The sequence below is a fragment of the Hylobates moloch genome, unplaced genomic scaffold, assembly GCF_009828535.3.
Source record: "Hylobates moloch isolate HMO894 unplaced genomic scaffold, HMol_V3 SCAFFOLD_15, whole genome shotgun sequence".
Lineage (NCBI taxonomy): Eukaryota > Metazoa > Chordata > Mammalia > Primates > Hylobatidae > Hylobates > Hylobates moloch.
In genome coordinates this window covers 87,754,681-87,775,358 of record NW_026652290.1, presented here as the reverse complement: position 1 = coordinate 87,775,358, position 20,678 = coordinate 87,754,681, and the positions used below count along the sequence as shown (strand labels likewise).

General features: G+C 41.7%; 1 protein-coding gene across 2 annotated transcripts in view; it reads left to right on the top strand.

Moving 5' to 3' along the window:
• QPCT (glutaminyl-peptide cyclotransferase) overlaps positions 1-20,678 on the top strand; it is a 47,977-nt gene that overhangs the window by 11,383 nt on the left and 15,916 nt on the right. Inside the window, exons 2-4 of one of the 2 annotated variants that reach the window (XM_058428629.1) lie at positions 12,725-12,837; positions 13,454-13,512; positions 15,867-16,013. In XM_058428629.1, the coding sequence (XP_058284612.1) occupies positions 15,939-16,013 (75 nt within the window). In that variant the 5' untranslated portion in view covers positions 12,725-12,837; positions 13,454-13,512; positions 15,867-15,938. Of the gene's footprint in view, positions 1-8,131; positions 8,354-12,724; positions 12,838-13,453; positions 13,513-15,866; positions 16,014-20,678 lie in introns of those variants that run through there. The other variant, XM_032178261.2, reaches the window with a different exon arrangement.

Here is a 20,678-nt window from a genome sequence, read left to right as displayed (position 1 = left end):
AAGAGACTAATTAACAAGCACAATTAACATTATAAGATTGAGAGAAAAGATGCTTTTTCAGTTGTCTGATAACAGTCTGTGTAGCCTGATCAGTAGGAAGATATCACAATTTCATATCTTTAAAACATGGATAAGTAGAATATAACACCGTAGAAAATCCACAAATGACCCCAAAGCAAAAGACAACTGAGTGCCTTCGTCTTGACTTTAGATTATATTAATTAACATTTGGCATTTAATTTTTTTGAAAAAAATGTCCCTTTCCCCCTTCTACTAATAGATATGATATTAGATATATGATTAAAGGAGACAAAAATACAAAAATGAATACTGTGCTTAAAATCTACAGAAAAATTACTTTCAATGGTATCTGATTTTAACTTCAGTAAAAGCTTTCCTCAGCTCATTGAAAGTTAGATTTTAATAGCTACTTTAATTTTCTCCTCTGAAACTATAAAAGCCTGTAGGGTAGAGTAAAAGTACACTGCCTGCAACTGAATCAGCTTTGCATGGCTTTGAACAGATGACTTAACCTTGTTCCTTAACTTTTTTATCATTAACAATGAGGATAATAATAATATCTCTCATCATACTTATTTATAGAAGTAGGTCTCAAAAACACATTATTGACACACTTAACATCTCTGATCATATTTTTAACTTATGCTATAAAAATTTAGTAACTCTGAATGAAAAATTCTTGAACTAACAGCTTTTTACCTTTCATGTTCTATCATTAATATGTTGCAGAAGGCTGGGTGTAGTGGCTCATACCTGTAATTTCAGCACTTTGGGAGGCCAAGGTGGGTGGATTGCTTGAGGTCAGAAGATCGAGATCAGCCTGGCTAACATGGTGAAACCCTGTCTCTACTAAAAATACAAAAATTAGCTTGGTGTGGTGTTGCACGCATACCTGTAGTCCCAGCTGCTCAAGACACTAAGGTGTGAGAATCACTTGAACCCTGGAGGCGGAGGTTGCACTGAGCCAAGATCATGCCACTATGCTCCAGCCTGGGTGACAGAGCAAGAAACTGTCTCGCAAAAAAAAAAAAAAAAAAAATATATATATATATATGAAATTGGTGCTTTATCTTATTTGATCCCACAAGATGCAAAAAATTAAACATAGATGAAATTTTTTGAATAAAATGTCAACCTGTATGCTTCTATAAATATACAGACTTAAACATTATATGCATAGATACTTCCTGTAACAGTCAATTGTTTGTAACTTCACATCATAGTTTAGGTACTGTGTAGATCAGTGCTGTCTATTCTGTGAACTGTAAAGAATGAATTTTATGTGTGAGTCTTTATCTTTTGGTGGGCTAGGTGTCAGAGCCCCAGCATTAGAAGGTGGTCGACTTGCAGATTGGTGAGAATTTACTGACAACAGTATAGGTTTGAAAAGGAAAGTTTTACTAGATAGAAAGAAAGCTGCAGAAGAATGCAGCAGGGCACCTCAGCAAGGGAGGAATTGTGGTGGATTTTCCCTTAGGCGTGTTTATGAACCTTAAAGCGGGAGTTTAATGGTAATTTGGACCCTATTAGCCACGTAGGTCATGATAAATGGTTAAATTTGTAGGCATTTTGGTGCCTTGATGTCAGCAAGTGTTGCATAATGAGTTTCAACATACATACATTCTGGAGATGTATGGAAATTCTAGTTACTCATAAATTTTTGAGAAAGAAGCCTGGAACCAGATGCCCGCTTTAGATAACAGGGAAGTCTAATTACTTCTAAATTCCTCAGACGAGGAGTTTTTTCCTCTGGATGGCTGGCTTGACGGTCACCAGGTGACCTTCACTCTCCTCATCTTTGATTCTACTTCTCATCTCCTGGAGTGCACTGAAATTTCTTACTAGAGATTAATTTCTTTGGATCTTGAACACTTTTGGTTTTCAGAGCTCTCAGAGAAAAACTGATCAAAAGCATGATAAATTATTAAAGGGATAAAAGGAATGTTGTTTGAGGGGCATAATTAGTGTTGGTGAAAGGAATCAGGGTTTATGGGGACTGTTTCCTTCTTTGAGAGGACACTGCATGTTATTTAATAGGACTGGGAAGTGAGAGGGCCAGAAAACCAGAGAAGAGGAACGTTTTTTTTCCTAGCTTTTATTGCCACCTTGACCTGACCTCTGATATGGTAAAAGAAGTTGGGAATATTTACAGAAAATCTGGATTCCTGAGATTTCTAAGGAACACTAAAAATCTGACTCTGGACTGCGGAGGCAAATACTTTAATTTTTCACTCTGCTATCGAAAGAGGTGGCGGACAGATTCAAACAAGAATATAATGTAAGACTCTTTACATTCTCTGACTATTAAAGGAACAAAAGGCAGGGTGCTTCAGTATTAGACTTGCATGGGGCCAAAAAGTTGTGGGAAAATTGGGGGGTTTTAATTTAAGCTGCCTACTTCATAATTTGTCTAAGGCTGGGCCACTTTCCCAATCTTTTTTGCTGTTATCCTCAGGGCCTTATGAAATAACTACAATGCAACGTGACTATTAATGTTATAGTTAATCTGATTATACGATTTTTGCTGATGTATTTCTCAAAGTGTGTGACTTAATGCAATGATTCTCAGCCACGGCTGCATGTTAGAATCACCTGGGGAGCTTTTAAGCGATCTGATGCCCAGACCACACACCAGGCTAGTCATATCAGAATCTCTGGGGGTGGAAGCCAGACAGCACCATTTTTTAAAAAAGGCTTTCTAGATAATTTCCATGTGTAGCTACAGTTGTAAGCATTGGTTTAATGTATTATCATCTGTCTCTCTCAAGTAGAATGGTTTTAACATAGTGATTCTGAAATGTTTTGGTCTCAGGACTCCTCGCATTAGTAACAGTAATTGAGGACCACAAACAGCTTTCATTTATGTGGACCATGTCTATCAATATTTATTGTATTGAAAATTAGAACAGGCATTTTACAAATATTTAATTATGGATTTATTTTAAAAGAATAAAGTCATTGCATCTAAAGAAACATGTTTTATGAAAAAATATATTTTCTAAAGTAAAAAGAGTTTAGTGAGAAGACTGGCATTTAAAAAAAATCTCTTTAATTTCTGACTTTTTAGATGACAACCGGATTTCCATATTTGCTTATGCATTCCATCTGTTGTGATATATTATTTTGGTTGAAGTGCATGAAGAAAATTTGACCCCACACGGACATGTAGTAGGAAAAAGGAAGAGTATTTTAATAGCCTTTTCAGATAACTGTGGATAATCTTCTTCATTATTAAATCAAAACATGACAAATGTTAGTGTCATAAAAGGTAAAACTTAAAATCTGCTTCTAAATACATGTTTTTATTCCATTACATTAAAATCCACTGGGTGTCTCTTATACTTTGAATGGAACTTTTCTTTGTGACTCTGTAACATGGTGAATTGAGCATTTGGAAAATATTGCTTCACTGAGTTTTGCAGATATTCCAAATATTGAGCATTTCATTATATATAATAAATAATCACATTTGTTAAAATCACCAATTGTGTCATAAAAGTTGTTACATATCAGGAAACTGTCAAGCTTATGGTAGCAGATGCAAGTTATCCAAAATTCCAATTTTTACTTGAAAGATCCAATTTTATCACTGGCAACAAACAGTGTCAGTTATTTTCCTTCAAGGCATAGGCACACTTTACTCATTTTCAAATGTCTGCCAAATATCCAAGTCTGAATAATCATAATTTATCAGTCATTGTTCTTTCAATTAAATTGGAATTTCATGAAAAAAGTAGCAAGTTCACTATGCTTCTCTCTCTCTCTCTCTCTTTTCCTTTTTTTGAGACTGTCTCTGTCTGTCGCCCAGGCTGGAGTGCAGTGGTGTGATCTCTGCTTACTGCAAACTCTGTCTCCCGGGTTCAAGCGATTCTCCTTCCTCAGTCTCTGGAGTAGCTGTGACTACAGGTGCCCGCCACCACGCCCAGCTAATTTTTGTATTTTTAGTAGAGATGGGGGTTTCACCCTGTTGGCCAGGCTGGTCTCGAAATCCTAACCTCAAGTGATCCACCTGCTTTGTCCTCCCAAAGTGTTGGGATTACAGGTGTGGGCCACTGAGGCCCACTATACTTCTCAAACAATGGTACAAATGCCTTTCTTTGAGACAATTGCCCTTTGGTGTGCAGCAGAAGTGTTTTATTTCTACCTCCTATTTTCCCACGTGAGTATAAAAAGCTGCATACTCTCAATTTGTGCTTCCAGTTAAGATGGAACTGGATTTGTCATCCCACCTAAAATATATTAAAAATGATATTCACAATGGATTGGATAAAGAAAATGTCACACACACACACACACACACACACACACACATCCTGAAATACTACCCAGCAATTAAAAATAATAAAATTTTTTCTTTTGTAGCAACATGGGTGGAACTGGAGGCCATTATCTTTAGTGAAATAGCTCAAATAGCACATGTTCTCTCTTGTAAGTGGAAGCTAAATAATGTGTACACAATGACATGAAGAGCAGAATAATAGACATTGGCGACTTGGAAGGGTGGGAGGGTAGGAGGGATGAGAAATTACCTGATGGGTAAATGGATACTATGTTTTCAGGTGATGCTTACACTAAAAGCCCAGACTTCCCCCACTGTGCAGTATATCCATGTACCAAAACTGCTCTTGTACTCTCTAAGTGTATAAAAATTATTAAAATGATGTTCAAATATTGGAAAAGAGGTATCACAGGAAAGTGGTGAGAAAAGGGAAAATGAAATGAGATGAGCCTGATGTTTTCTCCAGCTTACCGCTTTGAGAGTTTCCAGGATGCAGTGCAGGTAGGAGGAATCCACGCAGAGCTGGTGGTCTCCATGAGATGAAAAGGCAGACTTGAGGAGCTCTCTCTCCTCCTGTACTCTGTCCTGCTAGATTTAAAATCTAGCTTCATGGAGAGAGAGCTTCAGAAGGCAGTAAAACAACAATTTTATTACTTCATCAATGACATTCTTAAGTGAAACTGGCTCTTTTATCTTTCTCTTCTTTTTTTTTTTTCTTTATGCATGGCAGTGAAAAATACAATGATGGCTGGGCACGGTGGCTTACGTCTGTAATCCCAGCACTTTGGGAGGCTGAGGCAGGTAGATCACCTGAGGTCAGGAGTTCGAGACCAGTCTGACCAACATGGTGAAACCCTGTCTCTACTAAAAATACAAAAATTAGCCGGGTATGGTGGTGCATGCCTGTAATCCCATTTACTCAGGAGGCTGAGATAGGAGAATTGCTTGAACCTGGGAGGCGGAGGCTGTAGGGAGCCGAGATCGCACCATGGCACTCTAGCCTGGGAAATAAGAGTGAAACTCCTTAAAAAAAAAAAAAGAAAAATACAATGACTACAAGTATAGATTTTCCTCCTCAATAGTACAGTTTTGTGTCCCGTCTTGATAGTTGCTAAGGTGCCAGCATTTTTACCCGTCATTGCTTTTGCAACATCAGTGCAAAGTCTATACAGTAGAAAAGGTGAATCTTGGTTTGGTATTATTATAAAAGTTGATTTGACTTTGGAGATAGCCAAGAGGGTCTTGGGGAATCCCCAGTATCCATGGATCACACTTTTGAAAACTATTGTTTTAATAGAACCTTCTGGTCATTACTACTTTGGTCTAATGGCGTCACTTTAAAGGTGGGACTGGGTGTAGGAACATCCTGCCATGGCAGCTTCATGGAGAAGATCTGTTTTGGCAATTGGGTCCTTCATTTCCTTCACATCACAGTATAGAATCTATAATATAATGGAAGTAAAAATTTCTCCACTTGAGAACAGTGTTATCACTATATATACAACATATTTTTTTCCATGATGAAAAACAGGATCTGAAACTTTAATTAAAATGGAGAAGTCATTAGTTATCTTCCATAGGAAGAGTTTGAAGAAAGCAAAAGTTGAAGTAGGGCAAAAATAGCAGATATAAGGGATTTCTAAAAGTTTCCCAAATGAAGGAAGAAAGAAAAGAATGAGCGAAGGAAAGGAGAAGGATATTTACTGTGTAAGACACTAGAAAAGATATGCATAAGGAATGAAGTGATACATACATAGTGGTGTTGGATTTGTAGATTCGTGGAAAGTTGTCAGAAAAGCTCACATATTAAAAAAACCCAATGTATTGAAATCAGTCTCACTAGCTATGTGGAATGTTTTAGATTTGTACCAGATACAATACATGGATGCGTTTGTGGTGGATACAGGAGATGCGCTGCCCAGATCTGCCCCCAGGGAAGGACCCTGCTCCAGCTGTTGGAGGCCGGCTGGCCCACAGCCTCTAGCAGTCAAGCTCTTTTGGCTGGAAAGCCGCTTGCAGGAAATCACTCCACAGAGGCGCAGAGATAAGACCCCAGCCATTTTGGCCCAGTATGGAACAACTTTGACCGTCTTTTTCAGCTTCAGGACTCCCATGGAGTTGGGTGAGGTTGTTGGGCCCGCTTTGCTGCTAACTTCTCCCTCTGTTCTCTCCTGTTCCCCTTCTTCCTCCCACAGGGGTTTGTCCCAAGGGCACTCCCTAATACACATCCTGCATGTTAAACTCTTGTCTCAGAGTCTGCTTCCTGTAGATACCAAACTGTAAGAACATCTTATTGACTTAAATATAACCAAAATTGGAGAACCTTAGGAAACAGAAAATCATCATTACATTATGTGCTAACATTTTAGCTTATTTCTATATTTCTTGTTTTGAATTGCTTATACTTAGCATGATAGTACCTCTCACATTTTGTTTCATTTAGGTTTGCTATTTCCACGTTCTCTTTCTTATAGGAACCATATTGTGAAAAGACATAAAGGTAATAGGGTTAAAAAAAAAATAGGCTCTTTATTACCCAGCCACTCAGGAAATGCACTGTTTCAAGGTTGATCCAGGCAGCAAGGGAGGAACTGTATTGGGGAATGTGACAGTGGTTTAATTCTGAAACTGGAGTCAATAGAAAGTTCTGAAGGGGTCTGATGATCAGAACTGTCTGTGGGTGTAATAAAGGTGTATTTAATTTTATTTAAGCCTGGAGATTTAAATTGTCACTCAAAACCCCCAGACATGAATAGGGTTACAAATTCGTACACGAGGAAAGGAGTTATTTACATCCTGTCTTCTCCTACAGTTCCAGAGGAGGGCAGAACACTGTATTTCCAGGCAAGCCCTCTCTTTAAAAACTCACAGCCAAGACTGGGAAGACAGAGTGAGTGGGTAGGCCTTCTGGCAGCCTCCTTACCTTCAAATCTTTGCTCTCTGTGAAATGGTTCTGCTTCAGTGTCCTTGTTCTGATTTTTCTGGGAACTAGATGTTACTGGGAGATGACTCAGAGCAGGCCAAGCCCTGATCCTCACTGTGGAAGCAAAAGAGGCTGGTGAAAGTCACTGTCCTGACAACTTGGACCAGAAACCTACAGACAAAACTGAAATGTTTTCCTGCCCTAGGATTATCTGGATAACAATGACCTTTGATGTTACAAAGTAAATAGAATCGTGTTTGGCTTTTCCTTTTGGGGCCATGCCTTGGAGAAGATGACTCCTTCAGAGCCGCTGTGAATATTTTAGATCTCATTGTTTCAGATAATTACTTTGACCATCCTTTTCAATTTGAGAGTATGATGTGAGGCAAGGCAACTATTTGTGAGAAAAAAGAGAAAAGGCAAAGATGCACTGTCATACTTTTGCTTGTGGGTTCCAGTCCAGGCTTTCTATGGGGGGTGGGGGGGGTGTCTCAGTTTCCCCGTCTGTAAAATGGGATTAGTGGATTAAATCCGGGAAGGTTGGACAAACACCTACCAAGGACGGTACCTGGTGCAGTGGTCAGCAGACGTCGATTCCCTGTCCACCCCTTCTTTAGGAGCTGTGGGAAACACTTCATAACTCCCCAGGGTATGGTGAACCCTTCCTCCCTTTTCTATTCCCTGTTTTGGCGTTGGAGATCATAAAAAGGCTCTTCCATGTCTCTTCCTTCCTTCCTTTCACCTTCTCCAAGAGAAGGAAGTGGCCGCCTTTGTTAGCTTGGGTTCAGAAGCTTGTGTCTGTCACCTAGGGCCGCCCAGCCCCGGGGTTTGCGAAGGTCCGGGGTAGGAGGGCTGCAGCCTGCGCGACGCGGCGGGAGGCGACCCGGAGGCTATGGGAAGGCGGGCGCAGTCGACCCAAGGGTGGAGAAGAGGGAAGGCGAAGGACGCGCGTTCCCGGGCTCGTGACCGCCAGCGGCCCGGGGAACCCGCTCCCAGACAGCATCGGAGAGATGGCAGGCGGAGGACACCGGCGCGTCGTGGGCACCCTCCACCTGCTGCTGCTGGTGGCCGCCCTGCCCTGGGCATCCAGGGGGGTCAGTCCGAGTGCCTCAGCCTGGCCAGAGGAGAAGGTGAGGGGCTGTTTCTGCGTAGTTGTACTTGAGCGGCTCTGGTCCGGTGCGGGGTCCCCCGGCCCGGTCAGCCCTACCTAGGCAGAGCGGGAGGCGGGGCAGGGCCGCGGTCCCCAGCCCAGGCACCGGCGCCCCACTCGGCGCCCGGAGGAGTCGGGGCTCTGCCTACTCGCCGGGGTGCCTCGGCCGGTCCGGGGCTGTTCTGGAGACGCCAGGGGGGCTGGGTGATGTCACTGGCCTCCCCTAGGCTGCGGTCTGATGGGGGTGCTGATAGGCACAGGAAATGTGTCTCGCCAGCGGCTGCTGAGCCGGGAGGCGGGGGCGCATCGCTGCGCCACCGCCCACTCGGGACCCGCGAGGGCAACGGAGCCGGCGCTCCGGGGCTGCCAGGGTGCGGGGCGCGCCTGGGGGTGTGCCCACAGCTCCCCCGCAGCTTCATGCAAGGATGCTGCTGGGGCTCTGAAGTGTCCCTACAGTCTCAGGACGGATGTGTATTGTTTGTTTTAGATTTTTAAAAGGAGCAACTCGGCAGGAAGGACCTTTACTGGAGACCTGCTTACTTTAAAAGCCTTTTTTTCCCCCCTTAAAAGAGGGTACTTGCTATTTTCAGAGAAAATGGATCTAGTTTTAGGTAGAAATCGCATATAAGGAACTTAGGATAAAAGTGATTTGCAAGTTCTCTCTGTAAGAAGTATATGGGTTCACAATTACTTCCTTTTCTTGTGTAACAATTTTGAAATCATGAAATTGCTAAGGGATTGTGCAAATATTAATGATGTCAGCATAAAATAGTATGTTATAGAGATATTAAGAAAAGCAGCAAAGTGAAGCCTTATAAACTTTGGCAGTGTTATTGAGCAGACCTTTTACACACTTAGAGTATGCCTGTATTTACTCAAATGTTTGAAATACAGGGCACACTGGTGAATGCCCACTCCTACCCAGCTACATGCATATGTATATGAATAGCCCATTTCAATTCTTCGGATCTAATGTCATCACCACTCAGGGGTCACAGCAGGCCCCACTTACACATGGAGACCACAGGCCACAGGGAACCTGGTGGCAGTGAGGGAAGTCTGTAACGTAAGAATAACTTTATTATAAGGAAAACAACTTCCCATGGGGGCCCATGAAGAAGAACGTGGAACGACACACAAAAAAATCCTCTCTTTGACTTCACTGAGAATACCTTTCCGGTCAGAAATTGGGAAGAGAACATCACAAACTAGAATATGGAGCCACACCAAATGTGTCTTTGTGGTACATCTAAATGGAAGGGAATAAATGAGATGGAAACTGAACAAACCACTCTGAAAAGATATTTGTAGGTGTGTGTAGGCAGGGGGTATTTATGGGTGGGAAAAGGTGCTGTGATTCTTAAAATATTTTAAACCAATGAGAATTTAACTTTTGAGAAACCTCTTTTAAAGCATGAATCCCTTTTATATTTATTTTAAGAAGTTTCTGATCACCGTTCCATTGAGAAACTGAATGTTTTCAAATCATTAAAAGCGAATGACCATCAGCCGTCACATTTCCCAGTTTCTAGCTTCCTCCCCTTATTCTGCAGACCCTTCACAAAGTCTTGCAGCCTGGGTGATGAATCGGTCCACGCTAAAATATGTGCCTTCCTACTTTTTATGGTGTTCGACTATTTTAATCATATGATGTATGTCTTTGGTACACTGGTCTGCTAACAGGTGAGGTGTGGTAAAGAAAGCATCGATTTTGAAATCCATTTCCTTCGTTTTGAAATAAAGGTGTGTCTCTTTCAGTGGCTTTGAATATGTAAAAGCAGATCAACTCTAGTTTATGGTGGCATTCAGAGACCATGATTTGATTATATATTTGAAACCTGGAAACAATTTTTCCATAGTAACAATATTCTAAATTGTTAAACTCCCAGGTGGGCACACACATGTGTACTTAGATGCACTGGCATCTGGGTATGGGGTGTGTTTTATATATATATATATATATATATATCCACCTCACTTGAACTTCACAGCAACCCCCCATGAGGAAGGTACATTCATCCTCAATTTATGGTTGAGGAAACCTGACAACTATTACCCCAGCGAACTGAAGAGCTAGGGTTTGGCTTAAGCCCTGATCTCTCCTTTCTTCTTCTATGCTTTTCTAATGGTAGATGAGTCCTGGCTGATGTACCCGGAACAGTGCCCAGGTAGTGCAAAAGTGTGGGGCTAGCAGGGAAGTTGGAGGGCCAGATGAAGAGCTTACTCTCTCTTTCTGGGTCAGGGTGGACCCTAAATGGCATTCCAAAACAGGTAGTTTGGTTTTGGTACCTTCTCTTCTGACACCCCCTATTTTCTCCTTTCCTTGATCTCCCTCGTGCAGCTTAAAGGTCATCATTATTCTGGGTGTTGATCCATATTCCAGAGTTACTTCTTCTGAACCTTCCCCAGGTGTTTTGGTCACCAGTCTTATTCCTTTAGTACAGGCCCATTCCTTTAGTACAACATTGTCAACCAGCTGTTAAACAGAACCTCATTAAATCATTCCTCCTTAGGTGCAAATGACTGATGGCTTTTGAGGGCTTTATATGTTCTTTAAAAAATATTAGTTCCAATAAACTAAAAAGTCTGGCTTCTATTGAAGTCTTCTAATTATAAAGTTGACATGTGCTCGTTTTAGAAAACTTGGAAAATACAGAAAAATACACTAAAAAGAAAACTAATGTCACCCATAATCCCACTATTCAGAGATAATGGCTATTAACCATTTTGGTGTTTTTATTTCTATTTCTCTCTCTCTCTTTCTGCGTGTGTGTGTGTGTGTGTGTGTGTGTTGTTGTTGTTGTTGCATTCTAATGGAAGCAACGATTGAGACTCTCAGGCAGTGACGTGGAAGTCAGTCGGGGACTGGGTGTTGGTAGGGAGAGAAAGACAAAATGTCATTTTGGAGCCTTACCGTCTGGTTGGTAAGTACTGTGAGATCCATTTTACAGATGTGGACTCTTTCCTAGTCACAGCTAATAAGGGAGGGAGCTGAGATTTCACCCTAAGCTGTCGTGGTTAAAGCCTGCACTGCTCTGCTTTTAAGTAGAGGGCTGCTTGCATTTAAAGAAAGACAGATGTTGTCTTGTTCAGTTCCTAACTATTCCCCCACTGAATTTTTAATATCAGTGGCATCTCACACACAGAAGGAGTTCAATAACTGCTGATTGAAATGACTTTGCAGACAGACAGAGGTGTTAATCTGAGAATTGCCTGGGAGACACTCATATAGAATAGAAACTGGACTTGCATTGGCTGCATTTCTGTAATGATCTCCCTTTAATTCAGTCTTTTGGAACCTCAAAACCCTTTGCAAGCTGGGCCAACTCTATCAATTATGTAATTAAAACCCTCTTTAAAACCACATGATTAGCCTAGAGGAGATGCTTCAGGATATCTGGTTCACACTTTTGGCTGAAAGATTCTTGCCACTCAGAGCAGACTTATTGTCCTTTCTGTCTGGATGAAAAGACAAGGCAGGGGCTGTAACAGAGCCTCATTCCTCTGAGAACACCTGCACCAATAGAAAATTGTCTAAGTGTCTTTTAACTGAGATAAACCTACAATAAATTGGGGTTTGCATTTACCATTGGGCTTAACTTTGTTTTTGCCTGAGTTACTTTCCCCCTGCTGAGCTCACTCTTTCTTTCCAGCTTTTTCCTCTTATTCATTCATCTCATCTCCACCTGAATTTGTATATTTATTGAGTTCTGAGAATAAGACCCCTCAAACATTGAATGCATGCTATTTAGGTTGGGAAAGTTAAATGCTTTTCCACACAGGGCTTTAATGAATAGAAGGCTTAAGTAATTGACTGAGTGTAGTTGGTTGTTTCCTCTTCTCTGTCCTTCAGTTACTGGAAGCTTATAGCTCTGCGATTTTACAGGGGCATCTTTGCCCCCAGAGGGGCGAGGAGAGTCAGGGCTCTTTACTGAAGAATATTAATTAAATGGTTGAGCCCAGGAGGTTGAGGAGCAAACACATGTAAGTCTCTAGATTCATGAGCATCAATAGGCCTGGCCTGTCTGCTGGATTTACCCTTTAGTTATCCATTAAGCATTTTTTGGTGCTATTTGCCAATTAGGTTTCATCTGCAGTATCTCTTGTAGTTAGAGATGCTTGGGGGAGGGGGCATTTATTTTGTTCCTGTTTTTTCTTAAATATCTTAAGAGCTCTTTCAAGCCTCTAGAAACCAGCTATTTAAACACAAGTGATTTCGTTTCACTCTGGACATGGAGTGAAAGCTTCTATCCACAGTGACCAGATGGGCTTTGGGATAGAGTATTGGACAGTAAGTAGACAAGGAGCCACTAGTAAACAGCTTTTGACACAACAGTTTTCGTTGTCATAGTGACTGCTTGGGTCAACCCAGCTCTTCATCATCAGAAGCATCGAATGTCAGAAATTCAAAAAGAGCAAAGCCCAATAACATTGAACCACAGCACTTCCTGGCCATTGCAGCAGGTAGCCACCTGTCTCTTCTATCTTTATGCTTGTTTGTACATTCAACTGACTTGTTATTTACAATGGCAGAAAAATGCCCATGTTACTTTATTATTATATAAATAGAGTCTTAGCAAAGATAATTTTAGAAAGATAGTTCATCTGTTGATTGCTTTTTTGATTAATTTGCCCAATATTTATCAAATGCTCAAGATGAACCAGGCCCTGTGTGGCCTGTGTGGGAGAGAGAGGTAAACAACAGAGAGAGAGGGAGTTCCAGCCCTTATGGAGCTGATGTCTTGTATGAAAGACAGACATTAAACAAGCAAACACACAAAGAAGTGGCCTCCAAGCTGCAACTGAAGTGAGCAGGAGTTAGCCAGGTGAAGAGGAAGGGAAACAGCTTGTAAGGCAGAAAGCACCGCAGATGCCAAAGCCTCATGGGGGCAGAACCTCAGAGCATTTGGGGCCTGGCCAAATGCCAGAGTGACCGAAGCATGGTGAGCAAGGGTGAGGGGGGAGACCAGACAGGCTTCTGTTGGCCGGGTTGAGTAATAATTAACCATGGAAGTCTTCTGACCTCTTGCCTCCATATTCTTCTTATCCCTTCACACATTTCTATTGCTTTGTCTTTCAGCTTCAGCTTTCTTTTCCAACTGCTGTTTGGGAGCTGGCATGAGGACTTAGATTCTGGAGGTACCAAGGGATTTAAAGCCTGCACTGACAAGTTTATCAAGGAAATATATTTAAAAATGTCCTACCAATAAACAAAGACAAATCTTCTGATCTTCAGGCACAGCATCAATATTCAGGAATAAACTGGAAGTGCATAAATGAGACAGTGAGGCAGATTAAAACTAGCACGGGATTGGAAATCCACAGACGGGGAATCTTTTTGTGGATTTACCTATAACTCTCCTTCAACCTCAGGAAGTCAACTGGTTTCTATGAATCTCAATTTCCACTAATATAAATGAAGGGGGTTGGAGACTAGAGCGTCTCTAAGTGGCTTTTCCAACTTTAAAACTCATTCTATGGCTCTTTAGTGTTTGATAGAAGGAAATAATAACTAACACATTGAATACTTACTATGGCTGTTTACATATGTTAGTTCACTTAATTCTAGTTACTCTAGGATTCAGGTATTATTACCTCTGTTTTACAGATGAGGAAATTGAGCCTTAATGAGGTTTAGTAACCTGGAAAGAGTTACAGCTAGTAGGTGGTGGGGTGCTGAGTTGAGAGGCTGAGTTAAGAGGGTCTGTCTGATCCTATAGCCCATGCTCTTTGCATGGTAAGTACTGGAAAGTAAACAGCCATCTCAGAGTGTAGATGAGTGTAAATAATTAGGCAATAAACATTCTCTGAAGTCCAGTTTCACACCAGTCCCATGGAGTGGATCACAGGGAATGAAAATACTTGCATTACTACTTAAGCGTATCCAACTAACGCTGGTCCTGAAAGGAACTATAAAATAGGCCTCTCCTAATTTCTGTTTTGCCTTCCAAATAATTCAATATTCTTATGTCATCTTCATCCTTCCCCTTAGGGAAGAAGTCATCTGATCAATTGTTCTCTTCCTGTTGAGGAGGAGTAACACATTCCATTATTAGGTGCCTGATAAACATGTAATGAGTGAATGGTTCATCATTACCAGTATCATAAGAATATACAGTATGTGTGAAGTCATCCAAAATACAAATTTGAATGTTATGTGAACTTTAATGGAATTTAAAAATGATTTTAATTGAAGTTAAAAAGTTTACTATTTAGTTGGCTATAGACTCACCAAGCTCAGGCTGAAAGGAATTGCAACAATCATCTGAGTTGGCACTGTCTAATAGAAATAATGACTCATGGCTGGGTGCGGTGGCTCACGCCTGTAATCCCAGCACTTTGGGAGGCCGGAGGCCGAGGCAGGTGGATCAACTGAGGTTGGGAGTTCGAGACCAGCCTGACCAATATGATGAAACCCCGTCTCTACTAAAAATACAAAAATTAGCTGGGCATGGTGGCATGCACCTGTAATCCCAGCTACTCGGGAGGTTGAGACAGGAGAATTGCTTGAACCCAGGAGGCGGAGGTTGCAGTGAGCCAAGATCATGCCATTGTACTCCAGCCTGGGCAACAAGAGTGAAACTCCATCTAAAATAATAATAATAAAAAAAGAAATAATGACTCAGCTACTCAGGGGACTGAGGTGGGAGGATTGCTTGAGCCCAGGAGGTGGAGGTTGCAGTGAGCCAGATTGCACCACTGCACTCCAGCCTGGGTGACAGAGAGAAACCCCAACTTCAAAAAAAAAAAAGATTATGAAAGAAACATTTGTAATTTTAATTTTTCTAGTAGCTACATTAAAAAAGTGAAAAAGGAGTAAAATTAATTTTAGTAATATACTTCATTTAACCTAATATGTCAAAAAATTACCATTTCAACATGTAATCATAAAATTTTGAATTAGGCTTGCTATTAAAATCCTATTAAAATTCGAGGACCGCTTAATTTGTGGCTCATCTATAAAGTCTTCCCTGACTACTCTTCCTCTAAACTGTGTAAGATTTACTTAGGCTAACAGTTGGGTTTTTAAATTATTTTTAAAATTTTTATTGAGACAGGGTCTCCTTCTGTTGCCCAGCTGGAGGGCTCAGTAACACAGCTCACTGCAACCTCGACCTCCTGGGCTGAAGCAATCCTCCCACCTCAGCCTCCTGAGTAGCTAGAACAACGGGCATGCACCAATGCGTCACCACACCCACCCAAGTTTTTCATTTTTTGTAGAGACAAGGTCTCATAGTGTTGCCATGGCTGGTCTCAAAATCCTGGGCTCAAGCAGTCCTCTTGCCTCAGCCTCCCAAAGTGCTGGGATTACAGGCTTGAGCCACTGTGCCTGGCCCTAACAGCCCAATTTTAAAGTTGAGTAGATTAATTTACTTCATTTGTCATAAAGTTCTCCCTTATTTTGAAGTTTTAAGCAATTAATTGCAAACATGTCAGAGTCTTAAACATATTATGAAACGATAGCTAGTTAAATGATTTCATTCAATCCTCAGAATTATCACCAACCAGCCATTTTGAATTCATCGGCTCTTCGGCAAATTGCAGAAGGCACCAGTATCTCTGAAATGTGGCAAAATGACTTACGGCCATTGCTGATAGAGCGATACCCGGGATCCCCTGGAAGCTATGCTGCTCGTCAGGTGAGAACATGGGACACAAACCTCAAGCTTGTGTGAATACTTTGCTTTCCCATGAGGGATAATGTTATGGCTGAAGTTCTGAGGTGTCTAATACTCAGATCTGTCATCTCCTTATTCACCAAATACTCAACCAAGAAAAATCAAATGACTGAGAGTACATGTCTGTTCTGAATTAAGTGGTACATGTTTTTTTTTTTTTTTTTTTTTTTGGGAGACGGAGTCTCGCTCTGTCACCCAGGCTGGAGTGCAGTGGCGCAATCTCGGCTCACTGCAAGCTCCGCCTCCCGGGTTCACGCCATTCTCCTGCCTCAGCCTCTCCGAGTAGCTGGGACTACAGGCGCCCGCCACCACGCCCGGCTAATTTTTTTGTATTTTTAGTAGAGACGGGGTTTCACCGTGGTCTTGATCTCCCGACCTCGTGATCCGCCCGCCTCGGCCTCCCAAAGTGCTGCGATTACAAGCGTGAGCCACCGCGCCCGGCCCAAGTGGTACATGTTAATGTCAATAGTTTATGTGTGAAATCTCTATTTGGGGTACAACATTACACAGTCCTTCACTCTTGACCATTCAATAACACACCCCGAGGCTCCCAACCAAGTTTTCTTGAATCCTAAACAATGAACAGCAACAGGCTTAGGGAGTCCTTGCTTGAAGGTTCTAGGTCAAGAGTATCATTGTACTGTCAGGCCATCACTCGCCTTAGGGAAATTGTATTCTCCCTGGAGGGAGAGTTAAGGCTGGTGATAAGCTACATTTCTCCAGGGCAGTGCTTCTCAGACTTCTGACTCTGACACAAAGTAAAAAAAAAATGAATTTTACATTTTATACACACAAACGTACTGGCATATTTAACTGAAACAAAACTTCCATGAAAAATATTCTTATTGCATTTTACTGCAATATGGTCAGTTCTATTTTATTGGTTCTTAAAAAATGCTGGTCATAACCCACTAAACTGATTTCAAGACCCATTGATTTTACCGCCGTTGTGGAGGGTAGAATAAGCTGGGCCAGACCTTGAATGTCTCTTTGCCTCCCTGATGTCAGTCTTCTTATGCAATCTGAAACCTCACCTCTGAATATCTGTTTTTTTCAAACTAGCCCCATTTTAAGGGGCCGCTTGGGAAGGAATGGGACTGGCCCTTGCCATCGTCTTCTGAAACTCCTCAGGCAAAAGACCTTGGCACCCACTGCTGTGCCCAGAGTGAGAACTGCAAGGCGCAGGTGCCCAGCTCTTGAGCTCTTCCTTTCGATTTCAGAGTCTCGCTCTGTCACCCAGGCTGGAGTGCAGTGGCGCGATCTCGGTTCCCTGCAACCTCCACCTCCTGGGTTCACGCTATTCTCCTGCCTCAGCCTCCCGAGTAGCTGGGACTGCAGGCGCATGCCACCATGCCCAGCTAATTTTTGTATTTTTAGTAGAGACGGGGTTTCGCCGCGTTGGCCAGGATGGTGTCTATCTCCTGACCTCGTGATCCGCCCGCCTCGGCCTCTCAAAGTGCTGGGGTTACAGGCGTGAGCCACCGCGTCTGGCTGAGCTCTTCCTTTCTGCCCAGTGTACAGCCTCTGCCTCTCAGGCTAGCCTAGATATCCATGTCTGTCTCCCCATTAGCCTCTTGGCTTCCATCTGAATAGCTCTGGCTTCTCCCAAGGAATTAGACGGTAGACACCCTGCAGGCACCTTAGTTCTGTCTAACCTTTAGGCAGAGCGAAGAATAATAGCAATGATGGCTTTCACTGAGCAGTTTTTCTGGGTCAGGCACTTTACTGAGTTCTTTGCATAGATCATCTCATTCAGCCTTCAGAACAGTGTGTGGATGCTATTATTATCTCAATGTTAGGAATTTAAAAAGATTTGAGGTTGAGGTATATGAATTAACTTGCTCAAGGTTATACTTGTACCAGTGTTGAGGCCAGAATCCGCTTGAGATCTCTATCCTATCACTGGAGAGCTGGGAGGAATCAGCTCTGCTTCGTGCACTCAAATGTCTCCAGCTCTCGATCTTCTCATGCCCAAGTTGGAGAGTGAGGCACATACCATTCACTTTAATAATGTTCCCTGGGCCTTATCTCTCAAGCATTTTCTTAAAAGAAGGCCAGGGCACTTAATTGGCATTTTCCAAAAGCCTCAGTTCCTTGTTAGAAAAAAATCTAGGTCTGTGATGCTTACTCTTCCCATTCAACTCAACCTTTTTTATTTTCCCATACCATTTGCCCAGAGCGCTGTATATACCCAGAAATGATATGCATACTTCAGGTCTGAGGTTCCTCGCCTGCAGGCTCTGGAAATCCATGAACACAATAAACATTGCTAGTTAATCTTTAGCTTCAACAGAATACAGTATATAGGATAAATAATATAAATAGATACTGTTGTGGTTTAAAAGATACATATTCATTTAAAAGTGTTACTGAAGTTTCAGTAACATTCTCCACCATCATATGGGGGTGGAGGCAGATGAGAAATTTATGGACAGTATTTTAGAATGTGTTGGGAACTACTGCTGGGCTGCCTGTGCATGGGCTGGCTGATGGCTATGTTAGATATTTCACTTAGATTCTATTTTAGAATTTTTTGAGAAGAAAATTACCATTAATTTTTAGAGACCTATCTTCTAAGCTGTGGAAGACAAAGGAATTATAATTTCGAAAGTGAGGTACATGACAGAGTAATTATGAGGGAACTACACTAATGGCCTTAATTTGACTAAGATTAGATCCTTTCATGTAGAACTGAATTGAAACAAAAATGATTGAACCTTATTTTTTTCTCCTGAGGCCTTTTTGAACACTAGATGAAATGTTTTATAATTTAGAGTTTCAAGGCTGTAACTAGAGAAGATCCTCAAATATTTAAAAAAGGGTAAACTTGATATAAAATTGGTTTGTGAATTAACTTTTGTAGTTACCAGTAAAGACGTGCATTACTATGGATTCTCTTTTACAGAAAGAGAATATTTTGGGGGAACCCTGTCCCACATTATGTGTTTTCCTGGTCTCTGATCAATGACCCCAAAGCTGCCTATTGGATTATTAAGATATTTTTGTTTTGAGGAGATAAGTTATTTGTAAAGTAAATAATTTGAAGATAATACATTTGGGGCTATTTCATTGATTTATAAGATAGAAATAAAAAAATTTAAAAATTAGGATGATAAAGTCTCACAAATGGGCAAGCAATATCCTTTGTCTAAAAGAGGCAAACTAGAAACTTCAGGGGATAAAATCCCCAACAGGTGCACAGTGCATCTGAGCCACCGAAACTGAACGTCATCAGGTACATAGATCCCAGATGCACCGTCAGTCCAGCCCCCCAAGAGGAGGAGCCCGAGGGACTCATATAGGGTGCACTCAAGAGGAAAGAGGTACCTGAGTCTTCGGGTGGCAGAAGTCAGTATCCTGACGACGATGTGTTTGCAGACTTAGCGCAAATACTGGAAAATCGGCTTCCTCCAAACAACTCTGGTCTACTGATGTCATTGTTTCTCAGAACCTGGAAACTAGAATTTATGTTTAATTAAATGAAACCCAGGATCATTCACTAGTGTTAAGCTAGAATAAATCCCCCTACCACTCTTTGGAAGTAGACTATCTTGTAATAGCCTCTCGCTCTCATGTCTTCATCTTTGTATTTTTTCTTTCTCGACTCAGTCTCCATCTATCTCTGCTTTATCCCTGTCTCCATCTCTCTCACTCTTTGTCTCGCTCCCTTTTTCTCTCCTCTCCATTTTAAAACATAGATGTATAGCAACCCGAAGTGTGATCTATATTCTAAATTGCGTTTTGGCACTCCTGGAGGGCCCAGCCCTTTGCTGCTTTGGTACTGGGGAAGCGCAGCTGCTTTAGAGTCCCTGCCACAGCCACGCACTCCCTGCTTAGGGGTTTTTGAATGATAGTAGTGGTAGTTTGGGGAGTTCCCCTAGAGACTTCTGGTGAGGACTTGTAGACTAAGTCTGAAAGCTGAAAACAAAACAACAAGGGATATTGGTGAACTAATTAGATTATGCAGCCAATTTGGTGGTTTATAAAAATGATTTATCTTAGCTGCTAAGATAAACAAAAAATATTTACACTGAACAAAAAAGTTGCGGGGCTGGGTGCAGTGGCTCATGCCTGTAATCCCAGCACTTTGGGAGGCTGAGGCAGGCAGATCACGAGGTCAGGAGATCGAGACCATCCTGGCCAACATGGTAAAACTTTGTCTCTACCAAAAATACAAAAATTAGCTGGGCATGGTGGCGTGTGCATGTGATCCCAGATTCTCAGGAGGCTAAGGCAGGAGAATTGCTTGAACCAGGGAGTTGGAGGTTGCAGTGAGCCAAGATTGTGCCGCTGCCCTACAGTCTGGCGACAGAATGAGACTCCGTCTCAAAAAAAAAAAAGGTTGCTTCAGGAAAAACTCTTTTGAGGATATATGCCGATTCTCTTATGGATTTTAGTGTCAACGAGGTCATCAGAAATTATGATCAAGACCTGGTAACAAGTTGAGAAATAAGTTTGTGTGTGACTTCTGAGTAATGCTAACAGATATATTTTTAAAAATTCCAATTCATTTTGTAAGCTTGCAATCTGCAATTGTGTTGAAGAAGCCATTTTATGGAGCATTTTATCATCTGGATACCAGATGTTCTGGAGTATATGCTTTTTTTTTTAAAAAAAATGACCCAT